This window comes from Hyalella azteca, unplaced genomic scaffold (genome assembly GCF_000764305.2).
Source record: "Hyalella azteca isolate HAZT.00-mixed unplaced genomic scaffold, Hazt_2.0.2 contig3217, whole genome shotgun sequence".
Taxonomy (NCBI): Eukaryota; Metazoa; Arthropoda; class Malacostraca; order Amphipoda; family Hyalellidae; genus Hyalella; species Hyalella azteca.
This window is the reverse complement of record NW_025933469.1, coordinates 118,036-139,187: the sequence shown is the minus strand read 5'-3', so window position 1 is coordinate 139,187 and position 21,152 is coordinate 118,036. Positions and strand designations below refer to the sequence as shown.

At 38.3% G+C, this 21,152-nt stretch overlaps 1 protein-coding gene across 1 annotated transcript in view; it reads right to left on the bottom strand.

Annotated features, from left to right (window-relative positions):
* The window catches only part of LOC108677087, a 72,286-nt gene extending 53,932 nt beyond the window's left edge, over window positions 1-18,354 (bottom strand). The window contains exon 1 of the mRNA XM_018165237.2: window positions 17,906-18,354. Coding sequence (XP_018020726.2) covers window positions 17,906-18,354 — 449 coding nt within the window. The remainder of the gene's footprint in view (window positions 1-17,905) is intronic.
* Window positions 18,355-21,152: the final 2,798 nt, after the last annotated feature.

The following is a 21,152-nucleotide window of genomic DNA, read 5'->3' as shown; positions in this document are numbered from 1 at the left end:
CGTCTCCTTATTAACATCGAGTTTCGCCGTATAAAAATCGCAATGATTTGCTGTAAAATTAAAAGAAATTAAAACAATAATAGAACTAGTATAATTTTGATATCAATATTTGTTTTAAGTTTCTTTAAGCTAAGAGTTCATTGTTTACTGGTCTTCACTTATGTCGAATTTAAAGTCAATAGTTTTCGCTGAAGGAAACACACAGATAAGAAATAACTTATTACTCCTGCTGTCATAAGTAATTCGAATTTACATTTGAATTAACTAATGACAAAACGCAGCCATTTACTCGTGCAAGAACTCTTCGGTGAAACTTAGAGTTGAGCATATTTTGTGCAGAGTTGAACAGCTAAAAGAAAAAATATGTGTCCCGAGCACCGCGTCGGAGAGAGTGTTGCAATAAACATGCAAGATTGACTACGGTCAGCAAGAGTGTGGGTAAATTTATACGTCAGTTGAATATAATGCACGATAAGATTGGACTTGGTTTGCAAGGCTGCCAGAGAGACTTCTTTGAAACTCATGTATACGATAGTCAATAAATTTTCAGATGCCTGTCGCTAAATTCAGCTTTAGAGTTATTATAAACAAATCCAGTGTGACTAATAGCACGGACAAGCTTTATAGCCTCGTAAAATGAGATCCTAAAGTCACTGAATGCGTGCAATATTTTACAGTGACTTTAAAGTCGATCGCGCTGCAAGAGATAGCAGTCTCTACAGTCTCTGCTAACCCACTGTGCATACATCTTCCCCCGAGGTTTCAAGATAAATACCATCGTCTATTCAGCACAGGTCGCACGCAACAACAAGGTACAGCGATTACACCACGAATTTTTATTTAAAGTCGCAAAAAATCAGGTATTTTGGTTGAACTGAAGAATTTGCAAAAAAAATCTATACGTTCCATAATCTATCTGTTAATAGTGGAAATTTGTCGTTGTTATTTCTGCTTCACAAAAGCTTCCTATTTATTTAAACATTTTACAAATATTCATCGGCCGTTAGTCCCATTTTCAGATTTGACAGTTTTCTTGCGAATTTCCTTTCAATAATAACTGGTGACATTTGTCTCGATGCAATTCTACAAACTTGGTACAAACGACCTTGTAAATGCTATTCCTTATCTTCTCTTTGCGGAACAATAAAAATTGATCTTATCATGGATAGTCAGTAATTAATTCTGAATAAAACTACACGAATTTCGTCCCTGAATAAATGAAATGTCTGATTCAGAATATCTCATCCATGAATATTCAGGGAATGTTTCCCATCAAATTAAGTCGGCTGAAACGTAAGGAAGATTTTTACGTTCAAATAAGGGGAGGCGTATGTGAAGGTCTGCCTTTCAATTTGCTGAGTGTGGGTTTAGGAGGACAAATGAGCAATAATGCGCTCTGTGGGGGTCGGTGATGCACGGCCGCATGAAAAATCTTTTGTCGTGAATCATCATCAATGTTTGAGTTCTTCGGACGCTTTCATTGGGTTTCGTTCACTGGATGGCGCAATCTTTGAACTTTGTGACGAAGCATTTTGGATCGGACGGAAGCTGAAGCAATGTTCGAGGTTTAGACGACGATGTACTGCAAATTACAAAAGACGCGAGTATCAAGATGAAGTGAGCGGCTGCTGGAACCTTTTATTCATGAGCTCCTGACAAACCGCCACAACGAGACTCAAGTGCAATGGCGATGTGTCGTGAAGTAGCTGTAAATAATTTCTTACGTCTTTGACTTAGCGCTGAAAACAGTTGTAAAAGCTGTGGGATGTAAATGTAAAGTATATTCTCCAGACAGAGAACATCTGAATATCGCTCAAATTAAAGTTATGCAGTCGAACCTGAATTTCGCTCGAACGCACTAAACTCTGACTAAAGCGATTTTTTCCCGATGATTTTTAATTGAATAGCTAGTTTTTATCATGAGTGAAAGAATAAAATAAATTATACTGAAGTTGGTGTTATGAATATTTATGGTTTATTTATGTTTGAACTAATAATTGTTATAATGTATCCGCAACCTGAAACATAGTAAGATAAAATCACTAAATATCATTGAATAATGTTTGGGTTAATCACGTACATGAAGTTTACATATCTAACTAATGAATTTCTCCAGCCAATCATTTACCTCGTACAAGTTTTAGTTCAAGGAATCCATGCACAATGGGCGTTGACGGAGGCAAAGAAGCGCTAACTCGAGGTATTAATTCATCGTAAGCTTGTAGCTCGTTTAGATGAAGACAAGTGAAGGGCTCTGTTATAAATGATGCACTGAGCGCCTATATAATAGAGTGAGTAAAAAACGCTATTTTCTCAACGTTGGCGCTCTATTAATTTAGATGGGAGCCTCTGGTCCGCACACGGGCTTTGTACGGCGATGATGAACGACATGTCTGGCGCGCGCTGCGCTGGCGCGCAAGATTGAACTGATCTCTCGGAATTAATCACTGTAACTATAAAGGCCGTCACTCGCTCAATGGGCCTGGGGTATTTTGTGAACGCTCCTCCATGATTTATGCTTCTCTTCCCCTAATGAAGTTTCGCTCGAGGATTATTGTCGCAGTTGTTCAATGGTTGTGTGAACAAGCGACTTCCCTCTCCCACATTGGACCAAGCTTCACTTCATGATGAATTGATATGAGACTTTTGACGGATTTATGTGATCCATGAAACATTTTGACGTTCCATTTACCAAATTCATATTGCAATTATTTAATTATTGTATTTTGTATGTAAACATTTATACTGATGAAGTAAATCTACTTAATAGCACATAATGTACAGTTAATCATTGCCTCTAGTTGTTATCAAAAAGATCAGAGATGCTTTGGAAGCCAGAGAAAATGTGAGGTTTTAAATCGAAGAAAATGAATATTGTCCTGTCATTTGAATATTGTCCTGTCTTTTGAACATTGTTCTGTCAATATCTGCAAATATAAAACTCTCTCCGACACTAATGAGGACGGGAAAACTGCAAAAAAACTATCTTCAGTGTTGCACGAACTTTTCAAGAAAAAAGTTCGGGATTTGCAATGACACGACAAGCCCTCGTTGTAAATACTCACCCTGCTATTTGATGCTGGTGCTGATGGCGTTGAAGTCATCGTTCGTCAATAAAGGAGCGCTTGGTCCTGTAATCCTGGGGCCATACTTTCAAAACTCGCTAAGTGAACGTGAGTACTTACGCTTAATTTTCTTGTCTATGATTGGTGGATTTGGCTTGAAAGGCCGTCAATGATTGGCGGATGAACTTACGATCTCTTAACTTTTTTTAAAGTATAGGCCCTGTTCAGTGTGTATTGCTCCGAAGTGTACGTGATTGAACTGATGACATCCACGTAAATTCGAAACATTTTTTACTGTCTCAATTCTAGATGTATCGTACGTAGGCTATTTCTGAGGAGCTGATAGGTAATCCAAGACTATACATTGCAATACCAGGTTACTGTTTTAGCATACTTACCAGCAGTAGAATTTTCCATGAAGTGTTCACTTCGCACGTATCGTTTTCATAATTATGGTCACGAGCAATAAATAAATCAAAGCCTCCCTATAAGTTGCCATTATAAATTATAAATTTTAGATTTCATTAAATAATCCTGGACGAAGACACAAAATTTACCGAAGTAACCGATATCACCCTTTAAAAAAGTCTATATAGGGATGTAGCGCATTCAAAATAAACTTGGTGTGTTGGCGATGATATGACCGATCACAAACGAAGTTTTGTTAACAAGATACCAATGAACCTGGTTGTTATGTACATAGCAAGTGACAAAAACCAGATGCAACAAAAATATTAAAGTGAGGATAGTTGTACACCGATCGTCTCATCGAACATGTGACAGACAGGAAGAAAATTAACTGATAAATTCGCTCAATGAAGCCAGAACTGCCCAGAAGTAACATGACATTTAGAGCAAACATGCAGACTAACGAACAATCGCGAGGCAGACAGGCAGCCACATACAACAATGCTGAACGCCAGGTCCATCTAATAGCCTGAGCTGTTAGTTGGCGGGCTATAAAGGAAGTCTTAACGCTGCTAAGGCTCGCTCAAACTTTCAGACAATGGACCATTTGTTGTTTTTGTCGTATTTACTCGGTCTTTTAGGGGCTTTTAATGGCCTATGAACAATTCTTAGACGAGGCTCTGTGATAACTTGAAGTCTGACGTGGATGATGTTTATAATAGGTCTGGAATGGCGCTAGTGGTGGCCGGTGTGAAGCTAATGATGCTCAAATGTGTGCGTTATAGTGATTTAGTTTGATGCAGTGCAGGCTCTCAAGCGCAGAATTGAAAAAGCTTGCTAATTGAATCCGCAGAGCTACTTTGTAAGACAACTATGAAATTGAAATTGCCCAATAACTACATAGTTCATTGTTAACGCATCGTCCGCAACCTCACACAACGATATGGAGGAAGTAAACCTCTAATATTCTGGTTCAAGTTTTTCTAGACTCGCAATTGACTATCAAATAAAAAAAAATCGGTAGCAAAAGATTAGATGCTTTCGAACAACATAACAAACCCATAAGAATTTTTCGTTTATTAATAATTTTGACAATTGACGTCAATCTTATTACCATAAAGCTCTCATCTGCAAGCCACAAAATTTTGACTTGCATATAAGCACACGGTTGAATTTAGCCTCGGACTCCAATCATCAAAATGAAATAATATAACTCAGTACTCACTGCAGAGAGGGCCAGACAGCCCATTTTCTCGTTGAAGAAAACGTGGTCACGGACGGACAGACAGACGGTCAGACAGACGGACAGACGGACGGACGGACAGACGGACAGACATGACGAGCACAATAGCGTCTTTTTTCCATAAATAAGAAAAAGCGCTAAAAAGGACGATTTATAAATTCAAGAGGCATGCATGAGACACATTCAATCAAATAGTAAAAATTTGTGAACTATATTTAAATTGATTCTTGTGTTCGTTTACGGAAGGATGATTGTCGAATGGGTTGAAAAAGATTTAGATCAATAATTGAAGCCCTCACAAATTGCTCTTAATTACTTTTAGATAGCACGGAAAAATAATGTGAAGTGTTGAAAATATTATCTAATTTTCGTGAGTACAACATATCGGGAAATTGCTTCTCCATTCATTTATCATATCGCGAAAATTCAGTTCTATTTTTGCGAACCTGCACTTGCTTGACGCATTTCAAGGAATTTTCTGAAAAATTAAAAAGCTTATATCCTAAGTGATCCAGTTAAAAAATTAAAGTCAGATTGGTTGAGAAAGTAATAAGTGTGAGTTGGAAAGGCCGAATGCAACAAAGACAAGTTCAAACTAGAATTCGAATGTGTTCACTTGCATATACAGTACATATATCATAGAACCGAGATAGAAATCTCTATTTTCTTCAGCCAAGCTATGTAGATTTTAATTAATCGTTGACCTTTCGTTATTGATGAAATGTGTGACAGAACGTTCTTTAGTCGGTTTTTATTTGTCGCTACATTCTCGTTGAGTCGAACAGTAGTCACTTTTCAGCATAAGTGAGCAGCGAAGTCAATGTTTCTCCAGTTAATTGCATGTGGCATAGCTAAGGTTCCGTGATTACCGTCAACGGTTTAAAGATATCATCTCATCAATTGAAATTTGTGGGAGATCTCTACTCAGATTTCAAATAGTATCTTGGAGAGTAAGACTCTAGCTGCAATCTTAAATGTTTTAGAACGGAATACTCATATATCAAACTATAGATATATGTATACGCGGCCAGAAAAACGTTGCTTGAAATGTTGCACCTCATGTTCTGTCATATAGGGAGAGAATTCGCTATGTCAAAATGATACTTGAAAGCTTTTTCGTATAACCAAGTAGATTGATATTTGAATGTCATGTATCACACGTGGCCTATTATTCATGTGTGCACATATATAAATGTTTCTTTCGTCTCTAAAGTTATTAAAACTTCCACCCAAAAATATAAAGTACCTATATCAAAGCTATACAATCGGAAGCTTCTTCTGAACAAGATTTAAACTGTCCTCAGTGTTTGTTGATTATCCTTAATGAGGTTAAACAAAGCGATGTTATAATAAAATAATTTATTGAATTTTCGTTTAAATTGGCTTCACTCCCTAATAGAATCTAACATTTACTAAGTTAGAGCCCTACTTAAATTCGGGGACCGCCTTGGCTTCGGCCGAATAGTAGCTAAACTCGGCGCAAAGTTATTCTGGGTTTGCTTGGCCACCCGAACGAAATCAGTTTCTGGTCAAAATCTCCTCTCTATATATATAGTCGCCTGAAAGTATGAAAAGGGTTGGCCGAGCCGAGTCTTCCCGAGCTTGAAATCTGATCAGAGGCTGCCCTCCAAACCCTTAGACAAAGCGGACATATAGAGCGGCCGATTTTAAGCCAAAACGGACACCGAGTCCTAGACAGCACCAATGTAGTGTCGCATTCATCTAAATTATGCGGTGTCTTGCTAATAATTAATAATTTCTGAATATCACATGAGGGAATGGATACTTACCTAATATTAACTCTAAATTAACGTCTCAGAACTTGAATAAATTTCGCCTCAGAACACTGTAATCCACCTCAGAACTTAATGACCACTTAATGACCTCAGAACGAATGACCAAGTATTAACAAAATGAATAAAATATGAACTCAATGGGGTAAGTAGAATAATCGGTTTCAATTAGTTTTTCAGAGCGGTTAAATGCGTCCTGTTCTCCGACGTTGATGTTCAGATGTTCAACACAATACACTGAATTGCTCCAGACATGGATCAATAAAATTTCTGGGTGAAGCAAAATTTCATTCAAAGACCTCTTCCTTCTTCCTATGCTGACCAATCTTCGCTTGAAATTGTTTCTTCCCCATTATCTTGTCCATCATCATTGCTGCGTCCGGAACAGAAATCCATGTGTCGAGCACAGGTCCCGCTTTATATATCACGGCAGTTGCGATTAGCTCATGAATCGCCGGCGAGAAGATTTCAGGATTTTCACTGAGGTTCCTCTGCCGTAGAATTCGGATCAAAACGTAATCTACAAGATCTACTCAGTACTCACTGCAGTGAGTGACAGAGAGCGCATTTTCTCGTCGACGAAAACGTGAAGTCACGGACGGACGGACGGACGGACGGACAGGCGGACGGATAGACAGACAGACGGACGGACTTGACGAGTACAATAGGGCATTTTTGCCATAAATGGAAAAATGAGCTAAAAAAATGGAAAGCTGCACGGAAGAGAAAATGTTATAAATGTGTACATAAGACGACATCGAAGTAGACTTTTACGAAAACAATTTCTTCAATGAAAACGTTTCAGAGACCAGCTCCATCATCAGTTCAAAAAATAGATAGAAATTAGGTAAAATCAAAATAGAAAATCGAAAGAATCACGAAAGAGATTAAAACCTAAGGAAATAAAAAAACGATAACGTAACATAAAAACCTATCGATTTACAATTTCAAGTGGATGAAAACTATATGCATTATAAACACAAGGATTCCCCATTAAAATATATAACGGAATGAAAATTTGTAAAGTGCTGTTTTCATTGAAGATATGGTGAACTTGCTTGGCATTTTCTTCAATATTGAAGTCATGGGAAAATATTCTTAGTATTTGTAAAAACAGTTTAAAAAATTCCTTTGATCCCTATTGAAAGATTTGATAGTTTAAAGATAAAAATTATACTGAGTGTAGTACATTATTCAATCATTTTTAAGTTAACAGGTTAACCTAACGTTGCTCGGGATAAACAATCCTACTGATATGAGAATTGCGTTTGAGTAATGAAATTCAGAGAAGACCAAATCGTCCATCGTTTTGTAGCATTGGTTTCCAGACTGAAACATTAAAAATTAAAGAGAGACATGTTGAAGCGCTAAATAAAGTCTGTCTCATAAATAAAGAAGGAAATCAAAATCTTTTCATTCAACAATGTATCCACATCAAATTTTATTTTAGCTGAGTTATAATTTTGATCCAATCGTCGTTCCGCAATGCCTCAGGAATCGAACCTGAAAATTAGATTTCACGCCCCTGTAATTTCGCGACATGATTGGTATTTTTGATACACGTTCCTATATATTTCCAATGGCATACCTCATACGCAAATTTTATATAATACGAGTATATAATGGATACGTGTCTTGGTACAGAATAACAATGTCTGCGTTGAAGTTTGTATGCAAAAATGAGGATAATATTACCGGTAATACTTATTTTAATTGAAATCATAGACGTGTCCAAATTATTCAAGGTATTTAACTCTTTCTACTAAAAGAACACATGAGAAATGCTGCATGCTAATGTCCACCTTGTATGGGTCAAATCAACCGATATATGTAAGCTTGAACCAATAAATTATATAATTATTATTGTGGGCGAAGTTCAGTTTGAACCTTCATCGCGAAGCACAATTTTAACGAGACAGTTGCATTTAGTCGCGACCACTGAAATTTGTTCCACGCGGAACACAGTGAATTCAACTTACTTGTCATTTTGAACTGCAAAACGCGCCTGTGAAGCTGGCGCACAAAGTGATTATAAATTGATTTCCTTCTTTTACTTAATAAAATACGACAGCGTTGACACCATTTAATCTATACCTAAAATTTTAAAAAATTCAAGTTTGTGATGGACAAATTTGAAAAAATAAGGCACAGAAAAGAAAATGATTTAATATTATTTCAACTCATGTAGGGCTCTAATATATTTGATTTAAAGTTTCGATCATCCATCGTTTGACGGTTTTTTATGTTTTTTTTAAATCGTTATTTGCACCTCCATTTATTGCCCCTTAATTTGAACACTAGAATTCCTATATTTGAGTTTAGACAGTACGAGCATTAGTTCAGAATTTGTGATTTACATGGATAGGATGAATTAAAGATTACAAGATTTCTAATACAGAGTATCCTTTCTGGATGTCCGTATCTCAATGCAGTCATGGGCGTCTGCTACGATGCCGTCTCCGAATACAGCATGTGATCATCAAAGCGCGATGTTGTGACTATGCTAAATGCAGGTTCAAAATCTCTTCACTAAATTGTAATGCTGTACTTCATTTTCTTATCTTAATCGTCGTAATGATTTAAGTAATGGTTACCAGAGAACAACCTAATGATTATCGAACAGAAAGGCCCATCATCTTCGAGGGCTTTATCATCTTAAGAAAAGACACGTCAATGTGAGCATTGATCATGACATGCATGCCTGGGGAGCCGCGATGCCGAGCAACGATTAACAAAGGCTCTCTCCCTCCGTGACAGCTTCTGAAAAGACAAGCGTCATCCGGCCCACAATCAAAGCTACTCGCAATTAGTGGTAGACTTAGTCGGCCTATGGAGGTCTTGGCCCATCCATTGTTAGGTGCCGTCACTGCGATCACGCAACTTTTCTTCCTCACAATCATCTATAGAAGCCATATTGATGGCTGTCTCCGTCGTGTGTTGCGAGCAAAATCATGGTCGCTTCAATCAGGATTTGAAGATTAATGTCTAAACTTTAATCCAGCTGGAAAGGTAATTATCACACCAGGTAAAATGTCACTGCACAAAACACATTCATCAAAGTTAATTGAATAATAAATAAAGAACAAGGTTCGGCGTGTAATAGGTAGCCAGGTTTCTACGACATAGACACAAGTCGATAATTTATCAACGTCACATTGCTGGCCATGAACTCCCGTCATTTTGACGAGAAAACCCATCTATCATTTTGACGATATTTAAGCATGTGGCATTAAGCCATTTTTCTTAAAGCTTGTCGTTTCTCCGAGTATTTTCCGGAGTCGTAAATTACTACTTCGACTCGTACGCCCTGCTTGGAAATGAAGTCTGCGCTGGTCGTGGTGATTCATGTCCGCCATCAAATGAATTAGCTCGCTCGCTTCCATCAACAGCGACTTATGACCGCCGATCTCTGGCTGGAGAGGTACATTGTGAGCCACCCTCTACCCCGAGGCTTCCGTAGGAATAACATTGCCGTTGGTGGCTCCATTCCTCCCGTCCCGAGCGACGAATTGCCATCATTGGGGCTCGCCCTAACTTTGCTTGACAGAGGCAATTAATGCAATAAAGAATCTGCAATATGAGCAGGCGGTCTTCATCTCAGGCAACTAAAGACTGTAATGATGGTCCATTAAGCCAATAATTGACGGCTCTCACGTGACTGAGAACCCTGTGTGACGTCATAATGACCATTACAATAATTTAGGATAAGACCGAACCTGGACTAGAGTCTGAATTTCAACGGCCAAAGTTGAGAGGATAAGTTGCCGCTTTTAACTGGAACGACTCAATGTGATGCCGCGGTATATGATCTTAGTTTTATGTCAGTGTAATCTATGAGCAAAAATTTGGTTAAAACTCCAGAATTTTGTGCGTGCGGCCTCATAGGGGAAAATAAAAAATTTTGACCCGACCTAAATATTAACGCCAGCAGTTTACTCAGGCCAGGTCTCCTGCGATTATTTGTTAAGCAATTTAAACATAGGAAATGTACTTATAAATTTTCAATTGGCTGTAATTCAGTAAGCTGCAACAAGCCGAGAAAATTTTTCGTGTATTTTTATAATTTATCAACAGAATAATTTGGTGATATATAACTATAATTAAGGCCACACTCATTGGAGTCAGTTCGCCGACGGGTAAAGTAAAAATAATATAAATCAATAACATTTTGTTTACTGTAGGTCAAGCCAAGTTAGCAGCAAGCAGAAAATATGGGCTTGTTCTCGGTTATTTCGTGAAGTGTGTGAGCGATCAACGACACAGCACTTTATATAAATACCTATATTTGCGAAAATCAGCGTATTTAGTTTGAAATAATCTTTTGTGTATTTTGAGAGAGGTACAAAAATTCAAGTGAGTAATTTGATCGTGGAAAATAAGAAAACTACTGCGGTGTGACTGACTTTGTACTCATTATGCGAAGGTCAAATTCAACTTCACGTTGAAGTTACAAACGTGAAGTTTCACGTTGAAGTTCAAATTCAACTTAATGTTGAAGTTTCAAACAATATTTCTTAGTGATTAGAAAAACGTAGACTGTTGAATAGTTCAAGTTGCATAAGTGTATTGCCCATCCTGGTAGGAGCAACTTGGGAAGGGAGTGAGCGATCGTTCGATTAAGTTCCTCAAGATATTGGCGTCAACCGCCGTCAATAATTATGCATCCACCGTCCCCATCCATCTGATCTCGTCTTCTATTTTAAGCCATTATTTATCCGTCCACAGTTTAATCAGAGGAAAAAAGCCAAGATTTTGGCGAAGATGAAGTCTGAATTATCACTGGATTTAGCGTGTCATAAGTCACATGTAAAAGCGGACTCAGCCCGCGCCAACAATCATCCTTGTTCAAAACAAGAGTGTTTGTACAGGCATTCCCATATTCGTTACGATTCCCTAATAAGAGCATTGACTTCCTTTGGTCCTGCCACACATTTTTCATTCCAGGAAAATTTTCTTGTTTTTTTTTTACTTACGTTGCAGCTCCCACCAGCCAGTTTGAGACTTCTCATCTGTAAAAATCGGAGCCGCAGTGGAATATGTTTCAGACAATGTGACAAAATTGCCGTTGTTTACCTAGCTACCTCGGCTCATGACAACTTAAGAAAGAAAAATCCTTGATTTACCAAACAAATCATCAATTGATCGGATGATACTTTCAGCCACAACATTTATATATTTATGTATGAAAGTGCCTATATTGTTTACTTGTGTCTATTTTTTATCTGTATCTTCTGTCTATCTATTATTTGTTCATTGCAACAGTCCCAACTTTGAAAAAATTCGTATAAATTTGAAAGTTGAATCACATCATCGTTCGATATTTCCGTATAATAAAGTGCTTAAGGTTCATAAACAACAAATTATTCACCATAAATTTTCATTATATATTGATAAATATTACGTTTTTCACGAAATATTGTCATGCACTGTGTTGTTCGACAAATGATACGAGAACAATGCTGCCATCTCTAGTTTGATGAAAAATTCCACTATGTATCAAGGATGACGGAGTTCATCTTCGAAATCATTACAAATATGAAGACGGAATTACGTTTTCACTGGATCGTTTAAATTCTAATAATTATAGAGGTCAGAACACTAAGTCTTAAAATTATTGATCACCCCAGACTTGTAGAAGCATACATAAATAATTGGTTTCTGACATACATCCTATTAATTCAATGATGAGAAATTTGCCTCATGACACATGCATGTGTTGAGCAACCTTCGATAAATGATTCTTGTTCTCTTTTGATGAGCTTTCTTTATTAGCCAGGAAGTTACATACCTCATTACCCGCTCTAGAGTCAATTATGGTCGTGTTAATCAAGCGCCGTCGGTCACACGCTCGTCGTGGCTTCATGCAGACTCAATAAAGTCGCTCAGAGGCCACAAAAAGAAGCAAAGTAATCTTGTAAATCACGAGTGATTGATGAGCCCTTGCGTGTGATTGTGGCACAATAACTCCACAGCCAGCGTCTCATGTGCAAGTGCATCTGAAAAACACGAACATAACGGAACCCAACCATTGACGGACGTTTGAGGTTGTAAGATGACATTGTACAATTCAAAAACTATGCTTGAAATCAGCAATAAGTATATAAATAAATTCTTGAACCACCCTGCTATTTTTTAAGGTGGGCTTCTGCTTATTTTCAACTTTCAACGCTTACTTACTTGGCCTTTTACAACCGCAAACCTCCCGTATAAAATGCACTTATTGCCTATCTAGTTCAGAAAACTTGTTACCGCACATCAAAAAATAAAGTGCAAAAAGCTCTACTTTACCAAATTTTGGAAGTGGTTTCTCAGTTGTAAATTGATTTCAATCAATTTCCGATTTGAAAAATTTCGATCACATATAGAAAGGGCAGGAAGTTTCTGACATGACTCGATATCATACACTTGACAGAATCACAGTACTCCTATAAGGTGGCCGAATTTATAAGGTTGCTTTAACGTTTCTCGTCATGCAAGCATGTTCCAGGCGAACTCCTTAATCTTCTCATCTCCTACCTGAAAAGTCGTAATAGCCAAGACCTTCCATTAATCAAGGCCGACACATTAGGTTCCCGTGAAAGACTCTAAACAAATCGAATGTTAAAATTCAAGGCTGGTGGGCAGTATACAAGCGGCCGTCCATTAGCGGCCTACACCATCCATCTCGCCACGTCAGGGGACGCCTGTCAGTCGTCTTCCTCGCTCTCTGGTGCAGACACTTCGCCTTTTAGCCGACAAGTTTGGTCTCTTTTAGTGAGAGCCGCCGACCGCTTCCGCGGTGACACGGCTTAACGGCCTCGTGACAGCGCGTCGCCCTCAACTAACTCACAACCCTTGACTCAGCGCTGTCTTTCGCGCCAAGGACGAATCTTGCTATAGGAACATCAATTGATGCCGTGCAAATGACGAATACTTACTATAGGCACATCAATTGAAATATACTTCATTAACCAGGCTTAACGGCCTCGTGACAGCGCGTCGCCCTCAACTAAGTCACAACCCTTGACTCAGCGCTGTCTTGCCGTGCAAATGACGAATACTTGCTATATAGGCACATCAATTGAGATTAAACTCAATCCTTTCCTTCATTTGTAATTATTGTGCGTCAAATGAAGAGGAAAATAATTTCGAGAATATATTGCAGACTATGTTTGACATATATATGAAAAAAAGATTTATTAAGTTTGCCGAACATTAATCACTAATGGAACAATGTACCTTTTGTATTTAGTGGAACAAAATTGTACTTTGCTGCACGTTATCGTATGTGTAATTAATTCGGAAAATATTATTCATTATCGCATTATACATTTATAATTATATTAAACAAGTTTTGTTAAAGACCAGAGAATTAGTTTTATTTATTAACTTCTTGTTATTTTTTTCAATAAGTCGTACTAAATTCTTCGTAGGTGTTGGAAGATTGAAAATTAAACTACCGATAGACATTTTAACCGATACCGATAGACAAAACTTGTTTAAGAGAAGAAATTCTGCCAGCCTACACTAATATAATTATATATATATATATATAAATAGTGAAACGATTTATTTATTTTAAAATTAAAAATTTTATATGTTTTTAAATTACAGGGCCCCATTATCATCAGAAAAGAAGTAGTTGAGATTATTTGATTAGTATACAGTTGAAATCAACTATGGTAGTCCCTACAGTACGTTAATTGGCGTGGCACAGCTACGGTGCAATGCTTTTGAAACATTTTGCGATCACGTAACACTAGCAATTTTGGTACCATCATCCAGTACCACCAGATAATTGCCTTGCAGGTACCGCACCGGGTATAAGTAAGTATTAACAGCTTTACTTTCACTTTACTTAATGCGCCGATAATTAGAGCATAGAGAAAGTATACACTTCGAATTGAACATTGGGAAGCAGGGCTGGTGCATAGCGGCTGGCAACAGATCTAAATTGTCGTGAGTTGGTCACTAAACATTTTGCGAAATAAAATATGATTAACTAAAATCGTTCATATGCTGCCCTGCGTTGGAGTAGTATTATATTCATGCTGCTTAACGTTTACGCTGCACTACATTCTTGTTACCCAACTGTGATGCTGCACTATATTCCTGTTACCCAACGTTGATGCTGCACTATATTCCTGTTACCCAACGTTGATGCTGCACTATATTCCTGTTACCCAACGTTTATGCTGCACTATATTCCTGTTACCCAACGACGGTGCTGTAGTATGATAGCACATTTATACCAAAGTGCTTAGGTTCAATGCACAGCGTCCATCCGTATATGTACGTACCAGTTCTGCATCAGTAGTCAGTGAAGTTGGCAAGCCGCTATACTGCAAGAGTATAGTGCAGAGTATTGAAGGAATATGGTGCGCTCTTATGAGCCGTTAGTGGTGTTGTGGTGCAATGTAGTCTTAATTGCAGTGTAGTGATACAGCAGTGCAGTGATGCAACAGTGCAGTGATGCAACAGTGCAGTGATGCAACAGTGTAGTGGTGCAGCGGTGCAGTGATGCAACAGTGCAGTGATGCAACAGTGCAGTGATGCAGCAGTGCAGTGGTGCTGCAGTGAAGTGATGCAACAGTGTAGTGGTGCTGCAGTGTAATGATGCAACAGTGTAGTGGTGCAGCAGTGCAGTGATGCAACAGTGCAGTGATGCAGCAGTGCAGTGATGCAACAGTGCAGTGATGCAACAGTGTAATGATGTAGCAGTGCAGTGGTGCAACAGTGCAGTGATGCAGCAGTGTAGTGGTGCTGCAGTGCAGTGATGCAACAGTGTAATGATGCAGCAGTGCAGTGCATGGTGCAGCAGTGCAGTGGTGCGGCAGTGCAGTGATGCAACAGTGTAGTGGTGCTGCAGTGCAGCGATGCAACAGTGCAGTGGTGCTGCAGTGCAGTGGTGCAGCAGTGTAGTGGTGCGGCAGTGACAAGCCAGACTGAGCTCATCTGTCAGTGTCACGCAGTGCTCTGTCTCTGTCACAGCAGTGAGGGAGGCTAGGGGGATGAGGGGACAAACAAAATTAGAAGACGGGAGACGAGGGGAGACGATGTTGGACGACAAGAGACGAGGGAGGAGATAGAATTTTTCGACGAGAGACGATAAGGTACGAAATTTGACAACGATAGACAAAGGGAAGATGAAGTAAGACGAAAAAATACGACGAGAAACGAGGAGATAAACAAAATTAGACGTGCAATTATCGTGCAATTATCTATCAGAAATATCATGAGTAAATATAGTTGTATCGTGTCGAGTAAATATTCATAATCCTTCCGTTGAAAAATCGTTAAAAGTTCCCGCAACTAATTTCGTATTCGTTATGAACAAATATTTGTTGCACATTTAATTAATCATGAAGAATTTTTGGGAGCTGATATGGTTACTGAGACAGACCAAATAGGTTAAAAAAATAACTATTCAGGAGGAAATTTGTTCCAGGTAATAAAATTTAGTGTAAATATACTCTGAATAATTGAGCAACAAGTTTATGCTTCCTTAAAAACTTGCATATACTTAAAAGTATTATGCTTCCTTGAGCCATGAATCTTATTTTCACTTGTGAGATTCTCGTCATTGAGTTAAAATGCACAGGATTAAAATATACTATGAATAATTGGGCAACAAGTTTATGCTTCCTTAAAAACTTGCATATACACATAAAAGTATATGCTTCCTTGAGCCATGAGTCTTATTTTCACTTATGAGATTCTCCTCTAATTCGGCAACAAGTTCCAGGCTTATGTGTTTCCGTGAGCCATGAATCATATTTTCATTTATGACTTGAGCCATGAACCTTATATTTTCACTTACAATGTATGAGATTCTCGTCATTGAATTAAATGCACAGGAGGATAGGTGTCGGATGGGCTGGTGAGTTTGTGTGAGCTGATGTGAGTGTCAGCGAAGTGTCGAGGTTAATGTTGGTGCTGACGTCGCCTCATTAGCGACGCATCACTCACTGTCACACGCCTGACACTTGCCAAGGGGTGCGTATGGTGAGTGACTCATGCATGGCGCGTGTTGATGGTTTGGCAGTCTAATTCTCCAGGTCATATAGTGAGACTCCGTCACAACTTTAGTTATTTATTCGCATGCAACTATGATCTCATTAGCACGGAATGATCTCAATTAGCATGCAATGTCCATGGATGATCTCATATGGATACTGATTGATTATATTGATATAAAAGATTTTGAAAAAGCGATTATATTTCCATATAGAGACATAGACATTTCATAGAGTTGAAGCTGGAGGAATAATTTTAATTTCCTGTTACCTCATTTAAATTTCCTTTACACTATAAGTGTACATTGTATTGTGCAACTTGGTTGGAGTACTTTCCAGCATATTATTTGTGAGCATATATTCACGACTCAAAATAAATTAAGTACAGCTAATGCAGTGAATTTTTTCCTCTCATCATTTCGCAGCCTAATTCATCAACTGACCACGTTAATACAGTACCGCCGACATCCTGTGCTTCAGACAATTTAGTTTACAATAAATTAAAATTTCTTGCAACTCCCTGAAAACACGCACTATATTTTAACCATGTAAAAGTTTAAAAACACAGTAAACGCCAAATAGGATCACATTTATTTAACGGAAACGTTTTCATTGATAAAATAGTGAACTCATTTGGCATTCCCGTTGCTTTTAAATTTATGGCGAATTTGCGATTTAACCAGACTAATTAACCCCTGTAGGCGTTGTCGTGCAGTCTCCATTCATCGCTGCACCAATATAATAAAATTATTTCCAGGACTTTATTCAGATCAATAAATTTTTCTATGCATGCTTAGTCTCATAATATTAGTGTAGTTAGGCAGAAGTTCTTCATTTATACAGGTTTGGTTGAAGACCAGAGCGTACTTTTTATTTACGATTTTCTTATTGTTTTTTTCGATGAGCCGAACGAAATTTCTAGCTGGAGCTTGGAGATCAAAAAGCAGGTTACCGAATGACATTTTATTGCAGTGCGATGTTTCGAATATATCAATATTCATTATCAAGCAAGTGAACAGTTATTACAACGCTAAAATTGAAATTTGGACATGACATAAGTTCATACAGAAAGTATCGTAGATACGGTTCAAAATCGAAAATCAAATTAATCCGAGAATAATTTCATGTCCGGACTTTTTACATGGATTGTTTTTCATGATCAAATTCTTGATCTTTTTGTTTCTGTAATAAATCAAAAGTTGTAATCGGTCAGTTATTGTTGTGCAGCTGATGTTATTTTGCACAATTGAATTAAGTACTCGTTCGTCAGTCCTATGACCGCCGTTCATCTGATTTTGATAGTAGATTCTGGTGACGCAAGCTCTTGATGTGGATTCATCTGTTCGGTTTTGACGTGCTCTGATATTTGAAATTTCTTTGTCAATCGTTTTATTTGCATACCCGTTGTTGACAAGAATTTGTTTGCAGGTCCGGAGTTCAGTTTTTAAGTCATGAGCGGATGTACAAGTCTTGAACGCTCGATGTATGAGGGCGCGTATGGTGCTGATTTTGTAGCGCTGGGGACATTCGCTTTCTTGGTTCAGGACCTTTCCGACGTCTGTAGGTTTCCGATAAACTTTAGTGACGAACGAATTATTATCGTCTTGCACCAGTATGTCCAGAAAAGGCAACGTCTGATTTTGTCCGAATTCGTAAGTGAATGTCAACACGGAATTGCGTTCTAAAGCCGCGCGCAGCTCCATCATGTGAACTTCGTCTCGAACGATGACGAAGATGTCGTCGACGTATCGACAGTAAAGGTCAGGTTTGATTTGTGCATCCAACAATACACAGTTTTCGAGTTCGCACATGTAGAATTCGGCGAATGTTGGACCAAGAGGACTGCCCATTGCTACACCGTTAATTTGCTGGTATATTTTGTTATCTGGGGTTCGAAAAGGCGATTCTGAAGTACAGAGGCGGAGGAGATCAAGTAGAATATTTTTCGGGATTGATGGGGCCGGCAAAGTTTCATTAGAGTAGACATATTTGATTATTATTTCTAAAGTTTGTTCGGTTGGGACGTTGGTGAATAGGCTATTGACGTCAAGTGAAGCGAGCTGACCAGATGGGCGCCGATTGTGAAGGATCTCCAAAAAGTCTCCTCTAGATCTGAGTGAAAATTTCTTCGGTATGTACGGTTTTATTATAGCATCCAACTCTTGGGCTGTCCGGTAGATTGGAGAGGTGACTTGAGCGATTATGGGCCGTAGCGGATTATTGTCTTTGTGATTTTTAACATTTCCGTAGAGGTATATAACCTGGCGAGAAACTCCCGACGATCGGGGTTAGCTTTCTTGAGCCGACAACTGAGTTCGCTGTATTTATTAGTTTGTTGGCTTTTCTTTGAAGTTGTTCTGTAGGGTCTCGGCCGACGCGACGGAATTTTGACTCGTCCGATATGATGTCATTTATTTTTGAATTATAGTCAGTCTTGTCCAAAATGACGAAGATGTTGCTCTTATCAGCTTTTCGAATTACAATTTCGTCGTTATCTCGTAATTGCTTTGCTGCCAGGCGTAGAGCTGGGGTAAGGACTTTTGAGGTCGATGAGCCACGCTGTTTGGTGGCTTCGGCGCGTAATTGGTCTTTTAGGTCAGGGTTAGTGTTAATTTTACCTTCATTTTTTTAGTTTCAAAAGAGAATCATATAGCATTTCGAGTTATAACGAGAGTCTCATAATACTGCATGTGGATTGCAGAACGCAGGATTTCGGTAATTTATTTTAAAATCTTACTTTAACAACAAGGCTGTAACTTGGAAACCTGTTGTGATGAGCATAATATAATATTTCCAATCATATCATTTATTCTAATCAACTTAGTAAAATATCCATTCATTGATCAATGAATTTCGTATATGAGCAAAATAAACAGAGTTAAACTCATACATGAATTCAAATATAGCTTTTTTCAAATCACTTAAACGGCTGGAGCATCGTCTAAATCGTTTTTAAATATCAACAGTTTCGAACTTCGCGGATATTTGAAGGCACGTTTTAAGAAAACAAAGTAACAAATTTCGTCGATATCACACTACACAAGTTTTTGGGCGAAGCCAATAATATTATTGTCCGAACTGAAAAGAGACGCATGCACTCATCGAACTTTGTTTTGTTGGGCAATCGAGATCAAAATATGGTACTGACGTTGGAAAAATTACAGCTGTCGAAATATTCGTTCACATTTGAGGTGTTTAGGTAAGAAGTAGAGCTCTACTATTTAGAGAGTTTATTGGATGAAATTATTGGTGTAGCTAACGATCACCGACCGTTCCGGATTTTGGTGGCACTATATATAGTTTATGTCGAGAAATCATTGACTGGAAGTGGAATTTGAAGTAGTTTATCCTCAGAAAGAGACAATAAGGGTAATTTCTGATCATTTCTCGCAGCAAATGACTTTAGCATTCAAATCGTTATGGATGGTGCAAATAATGGCATGAAACGAGTTTGATGAAGACTTGGAGCAAATGAAACTTGCTATATACTATACGAGTTTAGACCTGCTAGGAGGGGAAGCGGTACAGTCATTTTGCATTTTTCGTAGTCGTCTTTGATTGTCTATCCATGATCATTGATTAGTATTGCGAGTGGAGAACAGATAATTTAAGGATGTAAGCCCGTGTTTTTCTTAATATATGAAGGCAGTCCTGAATGCATCACCTGACTTTCAAACACTCGTGACCTATTATTGGAGCTGATCAAGCGCATGATATCTTTCGATGCAGTGTATAGATAATTGCCAGTAAACAAGAATGATTGCTATCATTAAGCACTATTCCCGATGTCAGTCATCATTACTATGTTTTAACAAACGGTATACCTGTCGCTCCCCTATATATAGTTTACATTGATGTTAAAGTCCCGTTGAATTGCTCCAAAATAATGAGGAAATGCACTGACGTGTTGAACATGTCGGAAGTTTGCATGTCTGTGATGGCTCGTTTAATGCGCATTTCACCAAGATCGATGGCACTATTTCTTAGTAACATCAACCAATTGACGATTAGCCAAATTTGGAGGCAATATCCGAAGTCGTAAAGTCTTATAGTGCACAAATTACAAGGTAGTCGTGCTCGAAACGATTCTGTATTTACAATGAAAGATAGTTTATTAAGACAGTCATAATAAATGGTAATGGTTGAAGCTACGTTTGATAACCCTGTAATTGGTCTTTTGAACTTTAATGGAAGTAGCATTCAATAATACACTTCTGCCACATATTATTACTGCAGAAAGAGAAAACGAGCGATATATCCAACGCGAGTTCGGACATTCAACGAGCAAAGCCCTTCCGGTGTCCTGTTAATAAAAACATTACTAATTATCTTGCATCATGAATCAGCTAAGGACCTGCTGCCAACATAGTTTATGGTGCATACTTGGGCTTGCTAACGATGCTTAATGAATGCAGTTGAGAGCTTACGATGCAGAGTAAACTGCCGCTACCAACGCGACAGACTTGTTTGTGGGACTCCCGCACGCAACCCTGGGGACCTCGCGACAGCTCTGACACGTTCAACTACGTGAGTTCTACGTACGGACGGTGAATTGTATTAACCCTCTACCGCCTGACATGAGTACCATAGCAATATTTTCAAAAGCCAATATTCCCAAAAAAAGTTGAGCTCACTATTCCAGTGAGCT